Genomic DNA, 10060 nt, shown 5'->3' on the forward strand with positions numbered 1-10060 from the left:
ACTGCAGTATAAGAAAAAAAAACATGCATGTCCCAGTCTGTTATTTTTTCTTGGCAGTGTGTGAAAAATCGATGGCATAGCTTTGTGCCAGCCCCGGGTCCTGCAGGTCCCTGTGGACTGGCTCAGTTCATTGTGCTCAAAAAAAAGGCAATTACAATGTTAATGTGACGCAGCAGGAGGGTGAACCCGAGCGGTGGCGGCGGGAAACGGGACGTCAAAGGTTGATGGAGAGACGGGAGTCACCGTGGGTTAACAGCCGAGCGGCGTCTGGGGAGTCTTTTCCATCAAAACACACATGGAGGAAGAAGAGAGGAATAAATAGGAAGAAATCATAGATAGATAGATAGATAGATAGATAGATAGATAGATAGATAGATAGATAGATAGATAGATAGATAGATAGAGACTAAATTTGTCATTTTCAGACCCCCCTCCTCAGACAGAACTAATACAGGACTAATACAAACCCCATTCCAAGGCAGTCTCTTGGGAGCCCATAATAAGCCATTAAACAGGCACATTAGGGGTAATGAAAAGGCTCTTAGTGGTTTCCACTGCAGGCCACCTGGATTTCTCTCTCTGCTCTCTCGCTGCGATTGTGTTGCCCGGAGGAAAAAACACTGAGGATAAATATGCTGACTGTGTCCTTGCGTGGTCAGAAACAGTTGGTAACCAGACAGTAAGTCACTGAGACAAGTGTCACACTCACGGATGTCAGTAAAAGGGTTCCTGTTGGATTCTGGTCACACTGTTGTTGCTTGTGAGGTGATTCTCGATTCATCTGCCGATTATTTGCACAATTAATCGGTGAATCGTTTAGCCTGTAAAGCAAATCACCCAGAGCCCAAACGGACACGTTCATATTGCTACCTCTGTCCATCCAACAGTATGAACCCCAAAGAATCCTCATTTTCTGTCATAATTGACAAAAAAAAAAAAAAAACAGCAACTCCTTATTTGTAGTATTCCAGAACCAGCGAATGTTTGACCTTCTTACTTGACAAAAACGGATTAGCAGTCGACTATCAAAACAGTGGGTGATTCATTTTGTTGGATCGACTAACTGATTAATCATTGCAGCTCTCCGGATGAGAAACCGGCTGATTCTCATTGCACAAAGTTATACATCAAGAAAAATTACCTCATGAAGTCCACTGTAGCTCCTTTTATGAGGATCCAGTCAGATCGCATTTATTTTAATAGCCCAATATCAATCTGTGCAGCTATACAACAGCCTCTTTCTGTGGATCTTCAATTTGGATCAGCCCCCCCCCCCCCTCCAAAAAAAAAACAAAACAACTTTCTGGCAGGATAACACAAATATGAAACGAGTAACTTTGGTTTTCCTTGACTGGGTGAAGGCATTTCCACGGCAACCACGTCATTTTAAAGCAACCCCGGCAAAACAAATTGGACAAATTTCTGGTGATAACAGACCTCGTCTGTCCAGACAGTAAATAATGGAGTGACAATAAATGCAAGGTAGGTGCATTTTTGATTAGAAACTACCCCCGTCAGTGATATCAGCATTTCTAGATGAATTAATGTAAGCACAACGCATGAGAATCTTCAGTGAAACATCCTAAATGTGTCATCTTACGGGATCAGAACGGCTGACACGTGTTTATGGTCGTGTGTAGTGAACTTAAGAAACGAAACCACAAGAAGAAATGGTGCATTTTCCCTTTCCAATTAGCTGCATAAAGCGTCTCGTCCCTGTCCGTGGTGCTGAAATCTGTACTGAGGTCCGATTTCCCCCTCTCTCTCTCTCTCACACACACACACACACACACACACACACACACACACACACACGCTCAAGCTTTGTGTTACCTGTGATTGTGATGCAAATGTTAATGGACTCTGAGGTGCTCTGATTAGTCTGATGCGGGCTAATTTCACTCCTCTACGGTCCCCAGAGAGCAGCCGGAGAGCTTTTCTCCACTGGCCCTTATTAATTGAGGAGTGTTGGGTGGTATTTTCTGCTTCGCTTGGCTGGTAGATTGAAGCTGGAGGTTAAATGACAGGTAATGTAGCGCAGGATGAACACATTAGGCCCCCCCCCCCCCAACACCACCACCACCACCCCCCCCCCCAAAAAAAAACAAAAAAATCAACCTTTTGCAGCATGCATGAGCGTTCATCTTCCTAAAATATCTTAGGGATCAAACTTCGGTCATGCGTCAAAGAATTCATGTAGGACACACACACACACACACACCATCATCATCATCATCCTCATCCTCATCATCCTCGTCACAGCGTAACACATGAGGTTATATAGATACTTGTTTTGGCAGTAAGGATGCAGGGTGATCTCTGAAGCGTTCGTTGTTTGTCTCTTACTGTACTTTACGTTTTTTTTGACATTTTCGGGAAACAGCTTTCCGTATTATCTCTAATTATTATTATTTTTTGATTTGAGGAATGGTTGGGGGTGGTGTCTGTGGAGGTGGAGGTGGAGGTGGAGGGGGGCGGGGGCGGGGCGGCTGTATATGAAGGCGCGGGACCTTGTGCCAGCTCACCCATGTGTGTAATGTAAAAAGGAGCCGGGGGGTGAAAATACTGAGGGTCGGGGGCGCAAGTGTGTGAAATGGAGGAAATGAATTTGAGGACACATCGATGCCATTTTGGATCAGGCTTCCTTTTGTGTGTGTGTGTGTGTGGGGGGGGGGGGGGGTCGTTTCTGTCTTGTGTTAGTGGAATAGTAAAGCGGATAAAGAGCTTTGATTGGTCATTGAACGATCCTCCTGGGACGCAGCACCGTGATCCCTCCCCCGAGACTCTCGGGCTGTGTGATAAACGGAGAAAAAACACTTTCCTTCCCTCTGCAGATGCGAGATAAGCGGCTCTCACTGATAACAAACAAACACACACACACACACACACGCACACACACACACACGCACACACACACACACACACACACACCGTGTGAACTTGTTCACAACACGGCCTTTTGTGTTTGGACACCAGCCACCGGGATGAGACGCCCTCCAGACGCTGGGGGAGAGATCCCGCCGGTCAGACTCATGAACGCCTTCAACTATTTACAGACTTTGTGGTTCTGATCATTATTAGGATTATTATCATTAATACTATTTTCCTCTCTCTCTCCCTCTCTCTCTCTCTCTCTCTCTCGCGTACATCAGGTGGTAGAACCGCGCTCCTGATGGCGGGTGGTGTCACGGCTGCTCTTTTCATCGCGTACCTCGGGATCAGAGGAGGGCTGCAGCCCGCTGATAACCGCCCCGTCATTAACCCTTCAGTCGGGCAGGGAGAAGCAGCCATTTACTTTGTCACAGCTGAAAATAATATTTTTACACACACACACACACACACACACACACACACGAAAAAAACCAGAAGGAACGTTATAGTACCTCTTTTTTTTACTTCCTTAGTTTTTTATGGGGGGGGGGGGTATTCGAGGATTCAGACGTTGTGGATTGAACTCTTGAGATTGAGAAACTCAACCGTTCCAACCGGAATTTATTCTGGATTGAGCACAAGGTTATTAAACCGTTTCTTTGTGTTGGTTTTGCTGTTTTTTTAGGTACAGTAAACAGTAAATGACCAGTCTTTCTGTTTTTTTTTTTGTTAAATTTGATTTCATCGTATTTTTAATTTCTTCTTCTTATTTCACCTCTTTTTTCAGCTCTTTAGCTCATCTTTTCTTAAATGCATCAAATCAATCAAATACTCTATTCCACATCCCAGGCTGCGACAGTCTGGATCAAGGCCGCGGCAGCAGCTTCGTTCCTGCAGCCCGGAGCCTCCATCACGTTGTGACGCCAAGTGCCCGTGACGCGGCAACGTCAGCAAACTTTTAAATCACCTACAAGAATAAAAGAGATAGAGGATAGTTTGGGGACGAGATGAATAAAACGCGACGATGAAAAGAAATTAATTAAGAAAGAAGAAGAGAGAAGAGCGGTTCCCATTTGCGTGTTTAGATCGGAGAGGTGTTTATCTGAAGCAGGAGGCCATGGAGACGTGTTCGATCATGTTTCGATCAGGAAAAAAAGCTTAAACACACCTGACTTCCAAAATCACAACGCGCCGACAAATCCGGCATGTAAAATCAATACATGTATATATATTTACATCTAGCAGGTCTCTCTCTCTCTCTCTCTCTCTCTCTCTCTCTCTCATTCATACACACAAACACACACACACACACACACACACACACACACACACACACACACACACAGGTGCGTACACGTGGATGAATGAATGAATGAATCAGGGATGAAAAATCCAGCAGCAAATAAAGCAGATGAAATAAAAAAGTAGATCCAAATTCTCAAATTCTATTTATGGAAGAAAAAAACAAAGCAAAAAAGACCTGCGCTGAACTAAATATTCACTATCTTACCATCTTTTAGCACCCCCCCCCCCCCCCCCCCCCCCCCTCCATCCTCTACACACCCAGCACGCCCTTTAAACCCGGTCCATGAAATCCCGGAACAACCTGCTTTCACGCCCTCTGTACATTAAAAGAAGCGATTTTTTTCTCTCTCTCTCTTAAACGACAAATCCTAGTTTTGTACGTTACATAAGGAAGGAAATCCAAAGAGTTTGGATTTTCGACAAATTCCAGCCTTCTTTTATACAGTTAGTCAAGATTTGAGGCCCCCGGAATGTCATTGGATGTTGGGATGAGGTATTATAGATTATGGGTTGGGGAAGGGGTGGTGGGGGTACTGCAAGCACCTCCCCTAGAAATGCAGCAAATCTCTCCCGTTTGCTCCTGGTGGGGCACTGGGAGGGCTGGAGACGTGCTTTGCATTGGCAGCTGATGAGGACACGTGTCTCCTCCCAGCCCCCCCCCCCCAACCCCCACCCCCACCCCCCTGGGCTCCATGGTACCGCATTGGCATCAGTTGAGGCACCTGAAAACCGACAACCAACTCCTGGAAAACGCTGCTCGCCACCTTATAACCCAAATGAAAACAATATTAGTGGGCCCGAACTAACCTGCAGCTCGCCTTTCTTGTGCGTAAAGCCGTTGCGCGCGCCGCTGATCCGCCTCAGAGACTGGGGAGGGGGGGAAAGGTGCGCTACGTCGAGCATCAGAGCGCAGTGCCAAGATGCAGAACCGGAGCAGAGACGTCTGAAGGTGAAATGAACCTGGGGATAACCAAGAGCAGCAGGATCAAGAAGTGGAGATAGCAACTGAAAACCGTCGGAATCTTGAAACAACACCTGCGCTTCTTTCCTTCTTCTTCTTCTCCCCCCTCGTGGCTTTATCTGATGCAGAGAGTCGGGCGCTGCAACACAAAGTAGCCTCGTTTTTTTATGTTGGTACTGACTGAAGGAGAGCAACGCTAATTAAGTTGAAGAGAATTGGGCTGAGGAAAAGATGGCGACGTTAATCAGAAGCAAGCTTTCTAATAAACTCTCAAACGCGGCCACCGCTGTGTCCAACAAATCCCAGGCGAAGGTGAGCGGGATGTTCGCCAGGATGGGGTTCCAGGCCGCCACCGACGAGGAGGCTCTGGGCTTCGCCGCCTGCGATGACCTGGATTACGACCACCGGCAAGGCATGCAGATGGACATTTTGACATCCGATGAGCTCGGGGGAGAAGGGAGCGGAGACTCGGGCGGGCTGGATGGGGACAGCCACTACCAGAGAGATGGCACCGGTCCATCGCGCTCTGCCTCCAAGGACGGAGGTTCGACCAACGAATTGGCTGAAGTCAGACCAAAAATCACCGCTTGGGAGGCGGGCTGGAACGTCACCAACGCCATCCAGGTAAAGACGCGCACTTCTTCGGATTACAGAACAAGCCGGCGCCCCCAGAGTGGCTGTGAAATTCGAGATAAACGAAAACCTGCCACCGCGTAGAGAAAGACGTTCATGAAAATGTTGAAACTCATTTGAAGCAACTTATTCAAGCTGGAGGGAAACATTCAGCCCCCAATTTGCAGACTTTTTAACCAAAAAGGGGATTAAAATAACAAATACATTTCATCATTATGACAAGTTCCTTTGGAGCAATGCAGAAATTTTACGGCATCCTACGATGCGCTGAAAAAGGGAGGCAGTTTTTTTCCCCCCTGTACCCCCCCCCCCGCCCCCTCTGCCCCCCCAGCACACGAATTCTTTGTCTGTAGATAACCAGAGTCACTGGTACACTTCCCTAAGAACTGATCTACTTGTATCACACACAGAAAGGACAAAAAAATAAATCAGTTTATAAGGGAAAAAAATGATGCTGCAGAAATTTAAGGCACAGATCCGAATGTTGAATTATTCTTCAGCTGCGTAAAGATTTGACAAGAGACGTGAACGGAAATGTGCCTTTTTTTTTCCTAGTGTGGTTTTAATAATTGTATCTGCAGACCAACATTGCTGTCGCACTAAAATATAGAGGATTTATACCTGCAGCCCAGTGCTAAGATGCGCACGTTTGATTATTCACTATCCAGCTGCGCATATCATTTGCCCAAAAAGCGCTATTAAGGTGAACAGCCGCCATTGAGAGTGCAGGATTTACTGGAGAGTCGATGTGTGTAGGCGCTGCGACAAAAAAAAAGGAGAAAAAAAATCCCTAGACGCAATCCCCTTTTTGTGCCTTATCAAGGCTGTGGTCACGGCACTCACCCTGACGTCAGAATGTGTCTCCGCCAGTTCGTGGTGACGTCAGGGGCGGACGGAGGCGCTCAAAGCGAAGTGGAAAACCCACAACATGAAAATCCATTGAGGAGTCAGGCCGACTGAGCCACGCTAGACCTCGTGGTTTCACCGTGGAATAAAAGAACCAATTAAAATCATTTGGAGAAAAAAAACGTGATCTATTCGAATGTCCGGAGTTTCTTATTCGAACATTCACTATGTGTGTTTATGGTTTTCGTGTGTTTCCAGGGGATGTTCGTTCTTGGGCTGCCCTACGCCATCCTGCACGGAGGATACCTCGGACTCTTTCTCATTATTTTCGCCGCCGTGGTGTGCTGTTACACGGGGAAAATCCTCATTTCCTGCCTGTACGAGGAGGACGAAGATGGACAGCTGGTCCGCGTGAGGGACTCCTATGTGGACATTGCCAACGCCTGCTGCGCGCCCAGATTCCCGACTTTAGGAGGCCACGTCGTGAATGTAGCCCAAATCATCGAGCTGGTGATGACTTGCATCCTTTATGTGGTGGTCAGCGGCAACCTCATGTACAACAGCTTCCCCAGTATGCCGATTTCTCAGAAGTCCTGGGCCATCATCGCCACCGCCGCCCTGCTCCCCTGCGCCTTCCTCAAGAACCTGAAAGCCGTCTCCAAGTTCAGCCTCTTGTGCACCCTGGCCCACTTCGTCATCAACGTCCTGGTGATCGCCTACTGCCTCTCTAGGGCGCGGGACTGGGCCTGGGACAAGGTCAAGTTCTACATCGATGTCAAGAAGTTCCCCATCTCCATTGGGATTATCGTGTTCAGCTACACCTCGCAGATCTTCCTGCCGTCTCTGGAGGGGAACATGCAGAAACCCAGCGAGTTCCACTGCATGATGAACTGGACTCACATCGCTGCCTGCATCCTCAAGGGCCTCTTCGCCCTGGTGGCCTACTTGACCTGGGCTGACGAAACCAAGGAGGTCATCACAGACAACCTGCCCTCCGGCATCCGAGCTGTCGTCAACATCTTCCTAGTGGCCAAAGCCTTGTTGTCCTATCCCTTGCCGTTTTTCGCCGCCGTCGAGGTATTGGAGAAAACGTTTTTCCAGGACGGGGGACGCGCCTTCTTCCCAGACTGCTACGGTGGCGATGGGCGCCTGAAGTCGTGGGGACTGACTCTCCGGTGTAGCCTTGTTGTGTTTACCTTGCTCATGGCCATTTACGTGCCACACTTCGCCCTCCTCATGGGCCTCACCGGCAGCCTGACGGGCGCGGGCCTGTGCTTTCTGCTTCCCAGTATCTTCCACCTCAAGCTTTTATGGAGAAAGCTGCAATGGCACCAAGTTTTCTTCGATGTCGCCATTTTTGTAATAGGAGGTATATGCAGCATATCTGGTTTCATCCACTCGATGGAGGGGCTCATAGAGGCTTTCAAATATAACATAGAAGATTAGTCATTGCTGGAGCTAGATGTTAACTGCAACAACCCCCCCACCCCACCCCCTATTTAGTGAAGAAAAAAAAAAAACCACGACTTTCCGGCAAGCGCGGCCCCTTCTGCTTAATTCATGCGTAAAAGTGCGCACTCATATAGTCTCGCATCAATTCAGAAACACACGCACACACACACATACAAACGCACACACAGCTGGTGGCAGTGAAGGAATCTTGATGCACCCACAATACATGTTGTATAAATATGCGAGCTAACTGACACATACGTGCAAATACTTGCCAATTTGTTGGGGTTAAATGAAACAAATGCAGTATGACCTTGTACTTGGGAGGTGTTGGGAATATTTTTTTGATCTGCCGATTTCTATGAATAAAAGGTTGACGCGATATTAAAAAAAAAAAACACCTCTCGGTGCTAAGTTCAGCAGCAACACAAGCTTCAAGGGAAAAAATAAATATGGCTTTAAAATAAATCAGATGAAATAACAACTGAAGGTTTGAATCCTCACGGGGGAGGATTTCTTGTATTCACTGATGCCTACAGCATTTATTTGATCAACCTAATAAATTGGCAGGTGAGTGTATTTTCCAGCGGAGTGAACGTTTACAGTATTGACCTGAACCAAAACGGCGAATTTGTCTTTTTGTCACTTCACTTCATGCACCGCTCGAGTTGGTGATGGATATTCGACAGCATCATGCGATTTAATCTTCTTCTCTTCTTTTTTTTTTTTAAAAGGACAAAAACAACAAAAACAAAACACAAACACACACATAACGAATGAACTGCTACTTTCTTTTTAAGTTAATTTGCAATTATGATTATTGGCGACGAATGTGGACATTTAAAGAGAGAGAGAGAGACAGAGAGAGAGAGAGAGAACACATGGCAATAAGCAGCAGACGAAACGTGCGAATGCGACTGAGAAAAATCTAAAAGAAAGACGTTGGAAATTAAGAAACCTGGGCCTTCCCTGAGCAGTTTAAATAGCGGAAATGCAAAATATCAGATACACAGCAGCTGTACAAACTATGCATTGAATGTATGATATTTCAGACACAAAACGTAATGAAACTGGGAAGTGGAAATCCAATTTTTTTTCTTCTTCTGCGTGAACGTGTGGATTTTTTTTTTAAAATCTTAATATCCAACACTTTTACATTCTCGAGAACAAAATACACCATCAAGCCTGCCCCAGTAGATGGGGGAGGGCGGCAAATTTTAAATCCTGCACAATTCAATATTGTATTTTTTTTTTCCTTTTGCATTTTAAATATGGTCCGAAATTAATTCGAACGACTCCAGTCTTGAAATTCGGTGTCTGAAAATCTATAATAAGAGAGCGATCATTAAAAAGGAAAATGTGCATAAAGACATTTTTCATTCTGTGCAATCAAATGGGTCCTGTGGAAATGTTATAAAACCGTATGTGTAGTGTGTTATTGTGGTTTCAAAAATGATGGAATGTATATCTCAAAGTCGTTATCATATATCGTGAAATTGATATTAAAGAATAAAGATTAAGTGAAATTATATTGTAAAAATGTGTGTGGTTTTATGTAAAAATAAAACGGTCAGAACATGTATTTTTTTTCTCTATATAATAAAAGAAAGAAAATGGTGGAGAAAATAGTGGCATTGATATTCATTTTTAAAGGTGAACTCGTTTACATTGAGGGCTCTCCGGGCCTCGGGGGGTGACGTGGTGAGGCCCCGGTGTTGGGGTCCATACAGACGGAGTTCTTCCAGACTGTTGACGGGGTTTGTTTGCGCTGAGATTCAAAGCCTTTCTGAGGGCTCAAATTAAGAAGCTTTCGCCAGATTTTCTGCTTCGGGGGCAGGACTCAAACCTGATGGTGGACCTGTTCAGCCACCGTGTTGATTTCCTCTCTGGGAAACATCTGGATGAACTATTTTTGTGGTCTAATAATGCTGATTCTGGCCGGTGCACACAATCGGTACACATTTAAGCTGCCAGAGCTCGTTCACATGACAG

At 46.0% G+C, this 10060-nt stretch overlaps 1 protein-coding gene across 1 annotated transcript; it reads left to right on the forward strand.

Annotated features, from left to right (window-relative positions):
• Window positions 1-4865: 4865 nt before the first annotated feature.
• slc32a1 (solute carrier family 32 member 1) lies at window positions 4866-9684 on the forward strand. The gene is made up of 2 exons (XM_086199850.1): window positions 4866-5761; window positions 6875-9684. Exons 1-2 carry the CDS (start codon window positions 5369-5371, stop codon window positions 8060-8062), a joined length of 1581 nt encoding a protein of 526 aa, XP_086055976.1. The 5' UTR covers window positions 4866-5368; the 3' UTR covers window positions 8063-9684.
• The last annotated feature ends 376 nt before the right edge of the window (window positions 9685-10060 follow it).

Source organism: Aulostomus chinensis, chromosome 3 (assembly GCF_037954235.1).
Source record: "Aulostomus chinensis isolate RoL2024-O1b breed Wild chromosome 3, RoL_Achi_v1.0, whole genome shotgun sequence".
NCBI classification, from domain to species: Eukaryota; Metazoa; Chordata; class Actinopteri; order Syngnathiformes; family Aulostomidae; genus Aulostomus; species Aulostomus chinensis.

What these genes read in the sequence shown, in the direction of transcription:
- slc32a1 (XM_086199850.1), top strand. Translation starts at nt 5,369, where the DNA reads ATGGCGACGTTAATCAGAAGCAAGCTTTCTAATAAACTCTCAAACGCG. An exon ending in ACGTCACCAACGCCATCCAG is followed by an intron (nt 5,762 to 6,874) that starts GTAAAGACGCGC and finishes GTGTGTTTCCAG; the next exon opens with GGGATGTTCGTTCTTGGGCT.